This window comes from Apium graveolens, chromosome 5, assembly GCF_009905375.1.
Source record: "Apium graveolens cultivar Ventura chromosome 5, ASM990537v1, whole genome shotgun sequence".
NCBI lineage: Eukaryota > Viridiplantae > Streptophyta > Magnoliopsida > Apiales > Apiaceae > Apium > Apium graveolens.
In genome coordinates, this window is record NC_133651.1 from 207,953,173 (window position 1) to 207,972,107 (window position 18,935).

The 18,935-nt window shown below is 35.8% G+C and overlaps 1 protein-coding gene, 1 long non-coding RNA gene and 1 other non-coding gene across 3 annotated transcripts; all 3 read left to right on the forward strand.

Annotated features, from left to right (window-relative positions):
- Positions 1 to 6,850: 6,850 nt before the first annotated feature.
- On the forward strand, positions 6,851 to 9,407 carry LOC141724745 (uncharacterized). The gene is made up of 6 exons (XM_074526992.1): positions 6,851 to 7,005; positions 7,092 to 7,194; positions 7,965 to 8,104; positions 8,179 to 8,541; positions 8,642 to 8,704; positions 8,852 to 9,407. Exons 1-6 carry the CDS (start codon positions 6,922 to 6,924, stop codon positions 9,086 to 9,088), a joined length of 990 nt encoding a protein of 329 aa, XP_074383093.1. The 5' UTR covers positions 6,851 to 6,921; the 3' UTR covers positions 9,089 to 9,407.
- Positions 9,408 to 10,384: 977 nt separating this feature from the next.
- Positions 10,385 to 12,115, forward strand: LOC141724746 (uncharacterized). The gene is made up of 2 exons (XR_012576887.1): positions 10,385 to 11,673; positions 11,853 to 12,115. It is a non-coding gene; the product is annotated as an uncharacterized LOC141724746 (long non-coding RNA).
- LOC141663013 (small nucleolar RNA Z247) lies at positions 11,040 to 11,175 on the forward strand. Its single transcript, XR_012551107.1, has one exon. It is a non-coding gene; the product is annotated as a small nucleolar RNA Z247 (small nucleolar RNA).
- Positions 12,116 to 18,935: the final 6,820 nt, after the last annotated feature.

Consider the following 18,935-nt stretch of genomic DNA (forward strand, 5'->3'; position numbering starts at 1 on the left):
GGTGAAATTAGAAGCAAAGAGATACAGAGGAGATATACACACAGATCCATATCAGTTATTCTTCTCACCGGAGTAACGTTATAATGTCCGGTTTAACTCTTGTATATTTATAGGGGCATTATAAATGTTACCCGGTAATTAAATCCTTGTACAAACAAAAGCTAGATCATTGTATAGGATTTAATTTGTTGATCTTTGTAGAAGCTAGAAACTTTGTTGTTCTTAGATTGTAGTCAGTTAATTTATTTACCGGAGTGTAGCAACACCCCTCGCGGATTTATATACGAATATTTATTTCCCCGAATATCTTGTGTTCCTCGTTTTATTGTTCCAAATACTATTCCTCTCAAGAACACGGAACCACTAACTGAGCACTAAATTTTATATCGGCAAAAGATTCGAAAGAATTTTTTTATTTAGTGATTATCGTATTCAACCCCTCTTCTATGATAATTCGGGACTTAACAAGACCCAAATTCACTCCCAAAAGTCTTAACTAATCCTTACACTGGGGATACAGTGCACTTGAGGCCATATTGGCTAATGGAGTTCAAGGATTAAAAGAACATAATAAGATTCTTCATATTAGATTTCCAGCTAAAGATATCAAACAATGAAAATCTCAAGGAAATACAGGAGATACTGGATTAATCAAATGAAGATGAATCTGAGTTCTACAGACAACTCCAATACCATATTGAAGAGAACAATGAAAGGCTGGGAAAGAAGACTAGACATTCAAGGAGAAAAGATTAATTTGCTGAGACTAGAGGAGCACCTTGAACAAAGCTTGTAAGACTTGTGAACTTTCTTCTGTCAACTTTCAATAACTTGCAGCACTTATCAGTTTTATCTACTGTTGAATAATCTCTATTTAAAAAGGTGTTTTATTATCATCAAGTCCCTCTAAATTTATGCCTATAATTCTAGTAGACATAAATTGGGGGAGATTATTAGGAATATGTTGTAGATTTGATGATATGCTATAAAAACACCTTAGTAGATTTGATTAAGTGTAATTGTATCTTTCAACGGATAATGTACTCTGTCATTCGTTGAAAGAGTAGCTTATGTTTAAATAAGTTTTGGTAGCACATGCCTACATATTATAATACCTTAAAGAACTAGAATTTGTAGGATATTCTAAGTCATGTTGACTACTAGACTGATATGTAAAATAGGTTGGCTAATTGTAAATATTAGATGCCTTGTAATCTTGCATGAGTGAAATAGAGTTAACTGCTATGAAAATACTCCCAACGGATGTTCCACAAGGTTTTAACGGATGATCAACTAGAGTTTCAATGGATGATCAACCGGACTCTCAACGGATGATCCAACAAAGTCTCAACGGATGATCCAACAGAGTTTTAATGGATGATCAAATTCAAAAGGCAGTTGATAGTGACTTGATAGTCACATGGATTGATTGTATGCAAATGGAATGTAGTAGCCTATTAACAGGTTTTAGAGAACAAAGAAGTATTTTCACTTCCATGCTTACTTGAAGATATTTAAAGATGCTGGATGGAGAAATGGAGTAGCATGTAATTAGACTAAGACACTTTTATCTTATTAGTTTGTCTTTTTATCATGTAACTTGGTGATATAAACCAAGAGTAGCAAGTTGAAAAGAATGCAAGCAAGAACTGAGAAATAGAAAAATCTGTATCTGTTAAGAATTTCTTTGTTTTAAGTGTATCAATACTTGTAAGAAGCTGTGTGCATGTTTGCATCACAGAGTTCTCATAAATATATGTATCTCTGGGGGGTAAGTTCAGTCCACCAGAAAGTTTTTAATCCTTGTATTTAATTACTTTGTGTTTGAATACATCTATATTTTCATTCCGCACTTTTGTATATTCAAACACTGATATATTTATATTTGTGAGAAGTTCTTAAAATTGAAAAGAAACCAAAAATTACATTCAACCCCCCTTCTGTAATTCTAGTTGTTAGATTGTTTGGGAATAACAGTTCTTATCTGTTGGCTTTCTCTACAGGTACTGGTTCATGTTTCCTTTTTTGATATGATCTTTTATAAACATTTTCAAGGAAAAGGTGTGTTTATGGTTTTCATGATACCCACGGTGCTTGTCTCTCGCCCTATTCTTCGGAGGGGCAGGAAGGGGCTTTGGTGGATAGTAGAATGGCTTACCCTTATTTTTTCTTAAGATGTCGGCCTGAGACCTGTTGAGGGGAGTCCATTTGGGCTCAAGTTTCGGCTCTCTATTATATTTGGGTTTCTTTTGATTCTTTTCTGGAGCTGAATAATCGTTCCGGGGTGGGGTTCCCTGGGACTGCTAAATGTAGTTGTTCTGTCTATCCACTTTGAATTTTTTATCTCTTATGTACGATGAGCGTCTCTCCAGGGGCTCATCCTCATCGTGGATTCTTTTGTTCATTTTCATCGATTTTAGGAAGTTATTCTCCTTTATGAATTTCGAAGCCAGTGCATAGGCTGAGACAAGGCTCTAGGGCTCCCTGTGGATCAGGTCTTTGACATAGCCCTCACAAGAAACCGGGTGGAGGTTCCTCTGGAAGATATTAACGGCTTTCTTTGCTTCCAGATTGGAAAGTTGGTTGATTACTTCTTGAAATCTTTTGATAAAGTCCGGGAGTGATTCTTTGCTTCTTTGTTGGATGGTTTCCAGATGGCACATCTGCAGCTCATTCATACGATTTGCCCGGAATCTTTTTAGAAATATCTCTCAAAAATCTTTCCACGAGTCTATGCTACGGGACGGGATTCTGCTAAACCATTTTTGGGCCCCTCCCTTCAGTGTGGATGTGAAAAAATGACACCTTATGAGATCAGGATAGTCGTAGATATTCGAGATCTGCTCAAAGTAGTTCAGATGGTCCTCAGGATCCGCCAGTCCATCGAAGGAGTCGAAATTGAAGTGCTTGATACCAGATTCTCTAGGAGTATACTATTTTTCTGGTAAAGGGGGTGGTTGCTGCTCCGAATTCCCCGTCCCCCTCGACTTTCCTCTTGAGGTCACGGAGAGCCCGTGCCACTACTCTTGTTTGGATTCTTTCTCGGGCTTGGAGTCTGAGGAGACGTGTAATATGTGGGTTTTCTTTTTCATCTTAGCCTCTTCTTCCTCGATTGTCTTCTCAATGTTTACCTTGGTCTTAGCTTCCTCCTCTTTCCAAATTCGGTCCTGGAGTGAGGCTCTTCGTAATTCATCTCGGGCATCATTCGTTGGCCTTTTCATATTTTTTGTAATCCGGTCGAGGACCGAACCGCGGGTTTCTCCGGAGTGTTCTTCCTGATCCTCTGGGCGGGTTTCAGTTTCGGGATGGTTTTTCTCTTTCCAAAGGTTCAAGGCTGCTTGAATCTGCTTTGGGGCCAAGCTTCCCCAGGGAGTTCTAGAGGTTTCTGCATCTTTATGAGTTGCCTTCTCTATGGTTATCCTTTGGTCTCCTGGTTGGAGTTGTTGGGATGAGATACGGATTAGGGAGAACCTCTCGTCTATTTTTTCGATGTCTACATCCCTGGGTGGGACGACGGTAGGGTGAACTGGACCGGAAAAGCTGTTTTAGTCTTCCTTGTGGTCATTTTTTTTCAAGATAAAACAGACAAACTACCACAAACACAATACTACAGGTTTTTTCAAAGTACGGATAATGAGCAAAGTAGTTCTAAGATAGTCGAGACATTAACCTTACCGGGGTGTAAAGAACTAGCCTCGTTGGTGGAATGGAATGGCTGGAATTGTCGGTACCACTGAATCGGAGGTTCGTCCTCTCCTTCTAGAGCCAATGATAACCCTGTTTCTTCCCTGAATCTTCTCATTTCCTTACACAAGCTATAGTTCCGTTTATGCGGCAAGGACAATGTTTGGTTAAGCTGCGATTTGGGGTTTCTGTAAAATAGAACCGGAGGGGGCGGCGTCCTCGAGTAACTCCGGTGTAAGAATAAGAAGGGAGTTTCTTGATGAAGAAGAAAAAAAAAAAAGCTATTCAAATATATTGCAGTGGTGTGTGTATATGTGTAGAGAGCAAGTAATAATTTGTAACCCCCAAAACTCTCTTTTTGGGGTCTTTTATAGGCTCCCAATTTTAGGGTTTTGGGGATTTGTACCTCTTTATCCTAGTCATTCATGAATCTTGGTTGGTGGATGAACGAATGGTCCAGATTACTAACAGGGCCCAGCAGTCCCCTTATTATTGCGATGTCTTGAGATTTAGACACATGGATGGTTGAGATGCTGTCATTCCATTTCGGGTAATATGGGACCGTTGACATCCTCGTTGGCTGTCATGTGTCCGGGACCATACTAGTTTGTGCCTGGGGTGCTATTTTCTTAGACTTTTATAATGTTATTTGGGCCTAATAATATTATGGCCTATCAGTTATATTCTAGTTCACTTGTTAATATTTTATGATAATATTATAAATTATCACAATATTTCATTTTCACGTAAAGTATAATATTGATCATACGTGCATGATCAATCCATGTAGTCGGTAATATAAAGTATATTTATTGTGTGGTAACTGTAAATATAAATTACAGTTAAACCTCTTTAAAATAATAGGGTCGCGACCAAAAAAAATATTAATTTAGTGAGTTTATTGGTTTACCGAGAGTAAAGTGTCTATTATGTTGGAACCAAAAAAAATATTATTTTAATGAGGGTTATTATCTTATCGATTGTTAGTTCATCGATTGTCAGTTCATCGACTTTTAAATGTATATCGGTTATGATTGACATATACCTAGATCTAGAAATTATGAAGCTAGCTGAAAATCACAAAGCCTATTGTTTTTGTCAAGACAAAGCCAATTATCATTACATGTCTAAATCAGAGATAATTGTCATATATGGTTGAATTAAGATATTTGTAATGTGTGATTCTTAAAAATATAACGTTTATAAAATGCGATCGTAAGTGGCTCAAGTATTTAATGTTGACAAGCCTTGTTGACGAACCCAACCCTACCTTGTTGACAGAAGCGGATGGGTAATCGTCACAGCAATCTGTGGCGTGACTTATCAGTTTCAATCAACATAAAAATCTAAATTAAAGGAACTTGTTAATGTAGTATAATTATTTAACAGAACAAGTACAATGCGATGACACTATTTCATGACTTGTTGTCTTAATTGATCATGGTAATGTAAATTCAATTAGGAGATAATTTATTAGTTATAGGTATCTTATATTTCATTTTTTTTGATAATATAACTTTACAAATAAGTATATGTTTGTTCCATTGAGCGAAAATCGAACTCACAATAGAAGATAAATTATTTACCACTTGTTTCTAACGGTGCTCCTTATATTTAATGTTTGATCATGTGAAAGATTTATATTCACCAAGTATATCAATATTAACTCGGAGAAGAGGGAAATTAAAAATTGGAAGGTGGTCATTTGAAGGGGTTGTGATTGGTGAGGAGAAGAAAGATTGCTAATCATCCAAATTTCCAAATTATCGCGGGGCGGGGGCTGTATGTCACGTTCTGTCTCAAGCTCTTGTTCCCACAACCACAAGTGACGTCGTTTACATTTAATGAAATTCGTCCCCATTACTATTTTGTCTTTCGATTATATGCCATTTTTCACGTCTATCAATTTTTTAATATTGTCATATTCATACATGATACATGCACATCATTTGTGGGCTTTTCTTGCTCCCTGCAGGTATTAGTTTGAGTACCTATGAATTTAATTTCTCGCTGTCTGTGTTTGCTATAGTAGTTGACTAGTTGGTGTCTTTGTGCCGGGTTTGTGTTTGCCTGGACTTGATCCTTCTGTTGGGCTGTATGTTTATATTGCCTGGGCTTGTGTTTGCCTAATCTTCAGCGCTTTTTTTTCCCTTAAACATTTTTATAAAAAAAAACTGATTATCCAGATGGATTATTTCATGTTTAGTATTAGCATCTTAGACACTACCCGCCCACGCAACAAGAAATTTTACGGTTTGTTCTTATAAGCAAGGGCTGGAATTCCGGTCTGGGCCTGTAATTCCGGATCTACCGGTTCAAGATTTGGACCGTACTGAATATACCTGGTTCGGTCCCTGATACTTATAATTCAAAAAATCCGGTATTCGGTTTGATCGGGTCAAAGACCTGAAAAAATATGCTCCAGACCTGAATGGACCTAATTCATATATATAATTATTTATCTTTACTTTATTTATTATAAGAAATATATATATATATATATAAAATATTAACCCATATCATATTTTATTGATCCAAATTAATTGATAATAAATTAATAAAATTAAATAGATCGATACTATAATTTAAATTACTAAATTTCGTACTTCATGTGATAAAATATTGATATTCATATACTTAAAAATTAATATTTACTTTTAAAATAATAAGATATATACTTACTTTTAAATTTTTATTGAAGTATCAAGTAACAAAATTTTTAATGTCTATAAATTTGAAAGAAAAAATAAAATAAAATTATATAAATAATTTTTTTTATATATATATTAATTAAACCGGTCCAAATCGGGTTTTTCCGGTCCGGTTCGGTCCGGTCCCAAAACCGGATAGAGCCGGTCCGGTCCTCGGTTCTTAATTTTAAAAAATTATGGTATTCGGTCCGGTGCAGGCCGGTCCTGGTTTTGATCTTTGTGCAGCCTTACGGGTCTGATCAAAATAGGTCAAATTTAATATAGACTTTTAAAAAAAAAAGTGGATCAAGAGTCAATCTGTTTAACCCGAATCTAAAACTGTAAAATTATACTTAAAAAATATATTTATAAATATACAAATAATAATACAATTTTATTATTTAAATAGTACACCGCGATTAATTTTGTTACAAAATGTAGTATTTTTTAAACTTAAAAATATAATTTATTCATTTTACTAGAAACTAAAAAAATTTTCAATGTATTAATATAATAGGGAAGGTGGGATTGGCAAAGCAAGGGGGATATGGTAGTGTGGACGGCGTTGGCGTTGGCGTCGTCGGTGGTAGTTCCGATTAATCTCCCTTTTCATCCGAATAATTGGCCTTCTGTGAGTTACTTTTCTCTCCCATTTATTAACTTTTCTACATTTATATTCTATTAATAATAATATATATACACACACTAATTTTGCAGAAATTACAACAAGGGAATGGTAGTGAAGAAGAACAACAAGGGCAAAGTGGGCATTCTCATAAATGGAGATTGCTTATTTCTTACGACGGCACTCGCTTTTCAGGTTCATTTCAGCTACCCCAAACTTGTTTATTGCCCCCCCCCCCCTGTTTCTCTTGGAATTGATGGTTTTGTATTGTAATTTCGATAGATAGATAGTATGGATTAATTTCGATTACAAAGGGATGAAAACTATAGATAGTTACCCCGCAAATTAGTATTTCGTTCACCTCTAATCAAACTGTGGGCATTAGTCTCTTTCCCTTTTCAACTATATTCGTCCAATATGAGTTAAATGTGAATGAGATATTTACCGCAACCTAGCACATTGAGCCCAGCAGTGTTACAATGTGCATTGTAGTGTGTTTGCTAGCTGTGCAAAACTGTCAATGGGAAAGCAACGCCATTCATTATTATTTTTCCTACTTATTAAGTTTATATATTGCTACATTGGTGTGATGCAAGAGATATATCATATATGTAATAACAGGGTTTAAGGATTCAGAGACAACACATGGAGTGGATTGAATTAATGAATATTAATAAATCTGAGTTTTTATTAAATGGACGCAATCTTTTTGGATTGTTTTATATGGCATACTATTTCCATCATTCACGTTTCTTTTCCAGCTATCATGGCAAGGGTGGTAGCCATTTAGGACAAAAGCCCTAATTTGTGCCATATTGTGTTGATTAGAACAATTGTCTTTCTGTTTTAGTTCTATTGTTACAAAAATTGCCGTGATTAGCATTTCTACTTCTAAATCAAATTGTTATGCTAAACTACCTTTTAATTTCTGGGCTTGTACTGAGGTTTTGCATTGTTGTGATTAGGCTGGCAGTATCAGAAGTCACCCCCAACAATACAATGCCTTATCGAGCAAGCCTTAACTCAAGTTACAAAACTGGAAAGGAAGGATCTTTGTGTAGTCGGTGCAAGTAGGACTGATGCAGGAGTTCATGCTTGGGGTCAGGTGTGACTTCTTCTTGTTCATTGACCAACCATATATCAACTCTATATACGAATTAAAGTAATTTCAGAATTTAGGTGGCACACTTTTCTACACCTTTTAACTATGATAGCCTGGAAAGTGCTCATGCAGCAATGAATGGTCTTCTTCCTCCTGATATCCGAGTTAGAGAGTTTAGTGCAGCATTGCCGGAATTTCATGCTCGGTTTTCAGTAAGCAGCAAGATTTATACCTACAAGATATATAATGATGCAACTATGGACCCATTTCAACGGCATTATGCTTATCATAGTACTTATAAGCTCAACACAGCTGCCATAAAGGAGGCTGCACAATTTTTTGTTGGGGAGCACAACTTCTCTTCTTTTGTGAATACGTCACGCACTAGCTATTCACCAAATCCTGTGAAGAATATCCTCCGCTTTGATGTAATAGAGATGGTAACCATCTAGGGTGTATATCCATCTTGCTTTTGAACAAAATGTATCTAAAATTTTACGAGGGGCATGATGATATATAATTTTGTTGCATGTTGTTCAGGGACCTCTTTTGCAGCTTGAAGTTGAAGGCTCTGGATTCCTCTACAGACAAGTTCGGAACATGGTATACAATCTTATCTTTCAGCAAGTCTAAATTTATATATTATTGTCCTCTGTAACATATTTCCTTCAAACTCCCATAATGTTTTCAACAATAGTCATTGTTGACTAAGCCCTAGGAAATAATATATGTAATATTTTGCTATCCTAGGTTGCTCTGTTGCTTCAGATAGGACGGGAAGCAATTCCGCCTGATATTGTTCCCAAGATTTTGGCTTCTTGTGATCGCAGAGAGCTTGCAAAGTATGCCTTGGCTGCTCCACCTCATGGTCTCTGCCTTGTAAACATTAAATACAACGAAAAACATTTACAGCTTCCAGAAGGCTGTCCACCTTCTAGTTTTGGTAGACATCATACTATAAGAAAATGCAAGTTGCCATGCTTTTAAAAAATCGGTTTGTAGGCACGAAGTAGGAAAAAACTCACCAGGTATTATTATAGCTCACCATGGCCCATGTACTTTGCTGTGCTAGTTTAGGTAGATGTCATGATTTTGGATAAGTGTGGCAGGGTTTTAGGATCTTAGTCTTAGTTGAGTGTTTAATCTCAGAATGAACATTTATTTTGAGTAGCACTAGAGATGGCAAGATCTCAAAGAAAAAAGAGACATTGTGGATTAGTCCCGGATATATACAATTGCTGGGCCATGTTAAAACTGGTTTTGACATGGTTATTTCGTTAAAAATTCGCTGATTAGGCTAAATTCCTTTTCTAAAGCATGCACTTCCCCTAACCTCTTAGTTGTCTTAATTTCAAAATTAATAATTTGAACAAGATGCCATGTCTTCAACATCTTCATAACCATTTCTTTAATTAAAAAGTTCACCTTAAATTGATTTCTTAAGCAATTTAAACATGGTGCCTGTTTGGAAATCTTAAAATAAGTAATATATGATTTAAAACAAATAAGTGACTTATAAGTGATTAGCAGATGGATATTTATAAGTGTTTGATAATTTTACTTATAAGTTAGAATTTTTTTTACTTTAACAAATTAAAATAAATAGTTTAAAATATAATTATTTTAATTCTTAAATTTTATATAAAATTAACATTTAAAAACATATATTTTAAAGCTAAAGTTAATTAAAAAGCGAAAGATCAAATTAAGTGAAAAAAGTACGTTATTACTAATATTTAACTTATCAGTTTATAAGTTGTAAATTCGATTTAAATTCTCCCTTCCCCTTCAAATAACACATTTAACTTATTAAGTTTGTAAATTCGATTTGAATTCTCTCTTCCCCTTCAAATGGTCGTATCTACAAGAAGAATTCCTCTATGTTAAGAGATTTTTTTGAGTTTTGCGTTATGAAATACGTATAGAAAAATTGAAGTGGACATTGTTTTTTGGATAGAATAAAGTGATAGAATATAACTTAAAACTACATAAAAGACTATAATCTATAATTTGAATTGTAACTTTTACACGTTGAAATCATATACCAAACAAAAATACGTTACTGTGGATGTTAAGGTAATTTTTTGACAAAATATACAGAAATTCATTATTCATAAAACAAAGTAAAAATGACATCCGAATTCATTTATTTCTCATGTTATTTATCACTTTCTTTCCCATTTACGGATCAGCATGAATAATTCGATGAATTACTATCAAGTCCTAACAATTAGATAAGGTAGTTGTACATTCAAATACGTAGTATATATCTTATAAATCTGATAAAGTTAGATAATATCGTTGTAACAATTCTCACTTATCTCTATAGAACTGTTGTATATATACGGGTTCTATTCTATCAATAAACAACTAACTTCTCTGCAACTTATAATCTCTTATATGGTATCAGAGCCTCTCACGCTCTAACGAATATTAGATCCTATGTTTCTTCTCCTCCACTTTCAACATGACAATTACGGTTGATACTCAAATCGTGCACCTAAACGCACCTACTCATTTTCCCATCAAACTCACGAATTCCAATTTTCCCGTTTGGAGGAGGCAGATTTAGTCCACAATTATTGGTCTTGATCTTGTAGACTACATTGATGAAACTTTTAAGCCACCGACAATATTTCTTGACTCTGAATGCAAGGAGCTTAACCCGGCATACACTGTTTGGTACCGCCAGGACGAAATACTCCTCAGTGCCATTCTTGGCAGCTGTTTAGAAACCATTCAGCCACATATTTCGTCTGCTGCGACATCTTGTGAAGCTTGGCGACGTCTACTTTCAAGCTATGCCAATTCCTCTCGCTCCAGAGTTATTTCTCTGAAAGCCAAATTAATCAAAAATTCCAAAGGAACAAGGTCAGTTACTGAATATCTTCATGATATGCGTTCCATTGCAGATGAACTAGTTTTAGCACAAAGCCCAATCCTTGAAGATGATCTTATTGTTCATATCATTACTCAACTTGGAGATGATTTCAATCCTATTGTTGCTGCTATTAAGGTCCGTGAGTCGTCAATTTCATTCTCGGAACTTCTTGATAAATTAACTGATTTTGAGAGAATGTTACAAGAAAATGACTCCACTTAACATTCTACAATTGCTACTGCCAATGCAACTCAAAAATTTAACTCCAAGGCCTCACACCTTTCAAAGTCACATACTGGAAATTCAAATCGTGACACTGGGTATGGTCCATTTTCACGCAAAAATCATGAGGGAAGTGGTTTTCACAATTCTCGTCCTTCTTGGCAGAATCAATATACTAACAGATCTCAGAGAGCACACTTATTTTGTCATTTTTGTGAAATTGCAGGCCATGACACTCGTGATTGCAGGAAACTTGCTAAATTTCTGAGAGATAATAATATATCTGGATTTGGCTCTCCAACATCTGTTCCCCTTTCCAGTCCTGTCACTAATGTTACGATGTCTATGCGCAACAATAACCAACCTTGGTTGTTTGACAGTGGATCCTCTCATCATGTCACAAACAATCCATCATCACTACAATCCTTGTCCACCTATGGAGGTCCAGATGAGATTTTTTTGGGTGATGGTAAAAGTCTTTCAATCTCTCATACTGGCTGCACTACACTTCCCACACCACAACAACCACTTGCTTTAAATGATGTTTTATGTGTCCCCAAGTTAAATAATAATTTGATTTCCATAGCCAAGTTATGTAAAACTAACCAAGTTTCTGTTGAATTCTTTGCTTCTTATTTTATTGTGAAGGATCTTCGCACGGGGGCGTCTCTACTTCGGGGAGAGAACAATAATGATATTTATTGCTTAGCCTTGCCTTGTCGACCTCAAATAAATGTCACCAACAAACTCTCTGCATCTGATTAGTATCATAAGCTTGGTCATCCTACTTATAAAGTTTTTCATTCTCTCATCAAGAATTCTTCTTTAGCTTCTCATTCTATATGTAATGCTGATTTTCATTGTACTTCATGTTCAATCAATAAAAGTCACAAATTGTCATTCTCTGAAAATTCTTTGTCTAGTGCAGCACCTTTTGAACTAATATATACTGACGTGTGGGGACCTACTCAAAGATCTATTGATGGTTATGTATACTATATTATATTTGTTGATCACTTTACCAAATATGTTTGGCTTTATCCCATGAAAAAGAAATCAGACACTTCAATAATTTTCCTTCAATTTAAAAGGCTTGTCGAAAATTATTTTAAAGCATCAATAAGATCAATTTTTTCAGATAATGGTGGGGAATATCAGGCACTTATTCACACATTTAGATCATGTGGCATCTCTCACTTTACTTCACCTCCACATACACCAGAACACAATGGGACTGCTGAACGACGTCACCGCCACATTGTTGAAACTGGCCTTTCTTTATTTCATTATGCCTCTCTTCCATCTCAGTACTGGTCTTATTCATTTCAGACTGCTGTATACCTAATAAATCTCCTTCCAACGCCAATTATTAACTTTCACAGTCCATTTGAATTGTTGTTTCGCAAGTCTCCTAATTATGTGGCCGTTTGGGAAATCTTAAAATAAGTAAATTATGACTTAAAATGAATAAGTGACTTATAAGTGATAAGTGGATAAATACTTATAAGTTATATAAGTGTTTGGATAAATTTACTTATAAGTCAAAAAAAATTCTTAAATGAATTAAAATAAACAAATTTTAAATATTTTTATCTTAATTCCTGAATTTTAAATTAGAAAAATATTTAAAAACATATATTTTAAAATTACATAATAAAAAGGTAAAAAATCAAAATAAGTTAAGAAAAAGTACGTCGTTACTAACATTCCACTTATCAGCTTATAAGTTGTAAATTCAACTTATAAGTTGGGTCGACAAACAATCACGATAAGCTATTCTGAACTTATAAGTCATAAGCTGACTTATAAGTGATCAGCCAAACAGGCCCTATGTCAAACTTAAACCGTTTGGCTGCCTTTGTTATCCTTGGTTGCGTCCGTACACTACATCTAAACTTCAGCCACGGTCATCTCCTTGTATATTTGTTGGGTATTCAACTTCCCAGTCTGCTTATAAGTGTCTTGATCTGATAAGTGGCATTTTATACCACTTAGAACATCTTAAAATGGCTTAAATTGGTGCATTGAAATCAAGTATTTTGTGTATTTGATGCGTTTTTCTAGTGTTTATGCATTTCAGGGTATTAGTTGCATTTCGGAGGAGTAATCATCAAGAATAAGCCTTGGCATGTGTTCATCATTGAGAGAGGGAAGATATGGGCAGATTACGGCGAAGGAACGGAGCAAACTCAGGAATTTTCCAGAAGGGTCCTGAGCGCCCGCTCAGCAATGCTGAGCGGCCGCGCAGAAAGCTGAGCGCCCGCTCAGCTATGCTGAGCGGCCGCGCAGGGTCGGGAAAAAAAGATAATTTGTTTTAGGACTTCTATTTCTGTTTGGCTTCCACTTCTATGTAATCTGAGTTTTATGGTGTTAGATATATTTGATAATGTCATGGCTAATATGTTTTATGAATTGATTTCAGATCTTATTTGAACAGAACAAATCAGTACTTAACTGATCAGTACTTATACTGGAAGTCATAACTTAAGGGATATCAGTACTTATGTTATCAGGAGATAGATATCAGAACTTAAGTGCTGAAGGACGATCAGATAAGGACAGTAGCTGATTAAAGTTAAGAAGATCAAGATAAACATAAGAAGAGATATGCATGAAGAAGGAATTCCGTGAAGAATGGAATACTTGGAATAGAAGATATCTGATTGATATATTTTAGGAAGCAGAATTATATTCCATATCAATTAGCGATTATCTTGTAACTGTGTAGTATATAAACACAGACATAGGGTTTACACTATAAGTGTTATCATTATCGAGAATATTATTTAATATAACCCTAGCAGCTCTCGTGATATTTTGTTCATCACTGAGAGATAACAGTTCCAGATTGTAACAGAGTTTATTGTTTAAATAAAGTTTGTTTTCCGTTACATAAGTTCTTGAAGTTTGATTTGATTGTAATAAACACTGTATTCACCCCCTCTACAGTGAAAGTGTGACCTAACAAGTGGTATCAGAGCTTTCTGTTAACACACATACAGTTAAAGATCCAAACACAATCATGTCTGACACAGAAACTCCAACTAAGCCTACCAAAACTGAGGAATCATCAAAGACATCAACTCAGAGTCGATATGAGACTATCAGAGTTCCCATATTGAGACCATCTGAATATCCCATATGGAAGGTAAGGATGACCATGTTTCTGGAAGCAACAGATCCAGAATACCTTGATAGAATCAAGGAAGGGCCTCACAAACCTACCAAGCTCGCTGTTGTAGTTGCAGGTGAAGCAGCAATGACCGTACCAAAGGAAAAGAATGATTACACTGCTGAAGATATAGCATCTATTGCTAAGGATGCCAAGGTACGTCACTTATTGCATAGTGCCATTGATAATGTAATGTCAAACAGGGTAATCAACTGCAAGACTGCTAAGGAGATATGGGATGCACTGGAGACAAGGTGTCAAGGAACTGAAACAGTTAAGAAGAACAGGAAGACAATACTCACTCAAGAGTATGAACACTTTGACTCTAGGACTAATGAGTCATTGACTGATGTATATGATAGATTTGTCAAACTCTTGAATGACTTGTCATTAGTAAATAAGGAGTATGATCTTGAAGATACAAACCTCAAATTCCTGTTAGCTCTTCCTGAATGTTGGGATTTGAAGGCAACAACAATAAGAGACAACTACAATCTTGATGAAACAACTCTTGATGAAATCTATGGAATGCTCAAGACTCATGAACTTGAGATGGAACAAAGAAGCAAGAGGAAAGGAGGAAAGTCAAGGACAGTTGCTCTCAAGGTTGAAGAGGAATCCCCCAAACCACCTTCCTCAAAGAAAGATAAGGGTAAAGCTCTTATCATAAAATCTGATACTGAGTCATCAAGTTCTGAGAGTGATGATGACTCAGATTCTGAAAGCTTGCCTGAAACTGATGCTGATGAGGAGATGATGAAGCTGTGTGCTCTTATGGTGAAAGGAATCACAAAGATTGCATACAGGAAGTTCAGGAAGGGAAAGAAGTTTTCCAGGAAAGGCATAAGTTCTGATAAGAAGAATTTCAGAAGATCTGAAGGAAGAGGAGGAAAGTCTGACAGAGGAGATTACGCTAATGTTAAATGTTATAATTGTGGTGAGAAAGGCCACATATCTCCTGATTGCAAGAAGACCAAGAATGACAAAGGCAAAGCTCTTGTCACAAAGCAGAAAAGCTGGACAGACACCTCAGACTCTGAAAGTGAGGAGAACTATGCATTGATGGCAAATGCTGATAAATCAAGTTCTGAGAGCAGTTCTGAAGCTGCTGAAACAAAGGTACCTCAGACTACTTATGCTTTTCATACTGATGATATTAATGAGTTGAGAAGATATCTTAAAACCATGTTTGTTAGTTATAGAGATCAAACTTTAACATGTGAAAGATTAACTTCTGAAAATCTTGCTTTTAGGAAAAGAAATGATTTCTTAGAAAAAGAGTTAGTCATGTTTCATCAAACTCAGCAGGATAGAGATGATGCTTTTTATGTTAGGGATGAAGTGCTAAAAATGAATGAATCTCTAAAAACTGAGTTAGAAAAGGAGAGAGAGATTATCAGAACTTGGACTAACTCTGGCAAAACAACTCAAAATTTGCTAAGCAGTGGAAACTGGAAAGAGGGCTTAGGCTATGGAGAAAATAAAAAAGGAACTGTAGAAATTAAGCCTGTTGATAAGCAAAAGCCGAAGTTAAAACCTGTTAAGTTTGTAACTGAAAAATCCGAAAATGAGAAATCAGAAGTTAAAAAGGAATTAGCTTCTGACAAACTAAAACAGGAAAAGACAGCTGAAGTTAACATAGGCTTAATGACAAAGAAGCAGCTTAAGCATAAGCTGAAAGATGTTAAGAATGCAAACAAGGTAAAATCACCTAGGAAAAACAGGAATGGAAAGGAAGGTGTGAATAAAAGCAATAACTATAAATCTGTTCCTAATGCTCCTAGGAAAGCATGTCATAACTGTGGAAGTTCTAACCATCTGGCTTCTTTTTGCAGGAAGAATAAGAATATTAACTCCTTATCTACAAAGTCAGGAGTTAAGAGTCAGTCTGTTAGATACAAACCACAAAATCCTTGTTTTCATTGTGGTAGTTTATGGCATTCCATTTATACTTGTAAGGAATATCATAGTTTGTACTATGATTATTATCAAATAAAACCTTCTTTAAAGAAAGTTTCTGTTGTTCCTTCTAGTATAAGTTCTGATAAGAAAACTGTTAACATAAAATCTGATGTTAAATCCGCTGCAAATGTTAACAAACCTAAAAAGGCCAAAGGATCCAAGCAAGTCTGGGTCCTTAAAACTAATAATTAGTGGTCTTTTTGATTGCAGGGCAACAGGAAAAATATTTTAGTTCTGGACAGTGGATGTTCAGGACATATGACTGGAAATAAGGCCCTGCTATCAGACTTTGTGGAGAAAGCTGGCCCAAGTGTTTCTTATGGAGATGGCAACATTGGAAAAACTTTGGGATATGGCAATATCAATCTTGGGAATGTCATTATTAAAGATGTAGCTCTGGTCTCAGGACTTAAACACAACTTACTGAGTATAAGTCAAATCTGTGACAGAGGTTATCATGTTGATTTCTTTGCAGAACATTGTGAAATAGTTAGTAAATCTAAAGGAAAAATTGTTCTGAAGGGATTCAGGCGTGGTAACATTTATGAAGCTAAGCTTTCAACAAGTTCTGATGGTTCTGCAATCTGTTTAGTGAGTAGAGCCTCAACTGAAGAAAGCTGGAATTGGCACAAGAAACTCTCTCATTTAAACTTCAACAAGATAAATGAACTGATCAAGAAAGATCTTGTGAGAGGACTGCCAAAATCAGTGTTTGTTCCTGATGGTCTTTGTGACTCATGTCAGAAGGCTAAACAAAGAAAATCTTCGTTCAAGAGCAAGACTGAATCATCAATTCTTGAGCCTTATTATCTACTTCATGTTGATCTATTTGGTCCAGTGAATGTCATGTCTATTGCAAAGAAGAAATATGCGTTGGTCATAGTAGATGAGTTCACCAGATACACATGGGTGTATTTCTTGCACACAAAAAATGAAACTGCATCTATCCTGATTGATCATGTCAAACATCTGGATAAATTGATCAAAGATTCTGTGAAAATTTTGAGGAGTGATAATGGCACTGAATTCAAGAATTTGATAATGGAAGAGTTCTGCAAAAATCATGGAATAAAGCAGGAATTTTCTGCTCCTGGAACTCCACAGCAAAATGGAGTTGTTGAAAGGAAGAATAGAACTCTAATTGAAGCTGCACGAACAATGCTTGAAGAAGCAAAGCTTCCAACCTATTTCTGGGCTGAAGCTGTGCAGACTGCTTGTTTTACTCAAAATGCAACACTCATTAACAAGCATGGAAAAACACCATATGAGATGGTGAAGAACAAGAAGCCAAATCTCAAATACTTTCATGTATTTGGATGTAAGTGTTTTGTTCTCAAGACTCATCCTGAACAGCTATCCAAGTTTGATCTAAAAGCTGATGAGGGAATCTTTGTAGGATATCCACTTTCTACAAAAGCCTTCAGAGTCTATAATTTGAGAACAAAAGTGGTCATGGAATCTATCAATGTCTCTTTTGATGACAAGAAGATCACTGGACTTGAAGATTGCATTGATCATGATAAGCTGAGATTTGAAAATGAAGATTCATATTCTGATACCTCAAGTCCTGACAGTCTAAGTCCTGATACTGTAAATTCTGATGGATTAAACTCTGATGTTATTGAAACTGTGGTGACTACGTCAAAGGAAGATGCACCAATGCAGGGGGAGCATACTCAAGATATTATCACATCTCAAGAAGCATCAGAACATACATCTGGCTCTTCAAATTCTGATTCGTCAAGTTCTGATAAGCCAAGTACTGACAGTACTGAAAATCTAAATACTGAAGGATCCAACTCAGAGAGCATAGTTTCAGGGGGAGCATCAGAAAATGAAACCGAAGACAGCATGAATCATGGGGGAGCATCCAGTTCTAGAGAAAATCTTCCATCTGCAAGGAAGTGGACAAAATCACATACACTTGATTTAATAATTGGAAATCCTGAGGCAGGTGTCAGAACTAGAACAGGTACTTTGAATGAATGTCTTTACAATTCTTTTCTCTCTCAGTCTGAGCCAAAGAAAGTGGAAGAAGCTCTTCAAGATGCTGATTGGGTGCAAGCAATGCAGGAAGAGTTGAATGAATTTGAAAGAAACAAAGTCTGGACCTTAGTGCCAAGACCCAAGAATAGATCGGTTGTTGGTACAAAGTGGGTATTCAGAAACAAAACTGACAGTGATGGCATAATTGTAAGGAACAAGGCAAGGCTGGTTGCAAAAGGATATTCTCAACAGGAGGGAATTGACTATGATGAAACATTTGCTCCAGTTGCTAGGTTAGAAGCCATAAGGATATTCATGGCTTATGCTGCTCACAAAAAGTTTACTGTCTTTCAAATGGATGTGAAAAGTGCTTTTCTCAATGGAGAATTGGAAGAGGAAGTATATGTTGAACAACCTCCAGGCTTTGTAGATTCCAAACATCCAGATTATGTCTACAGGCTTGATAAAGCACTTTATGGACTTAAGCAAGCTCCTAGAGCATGGTATGAGACTTTAGCTCAGTTTCTTCTGGAAAGTGGATTCAACAGAGGAACTATTGACAAAACATTGTTCTATCTCAACCATGGCAAGGACTTACTTTTGATCCAGAT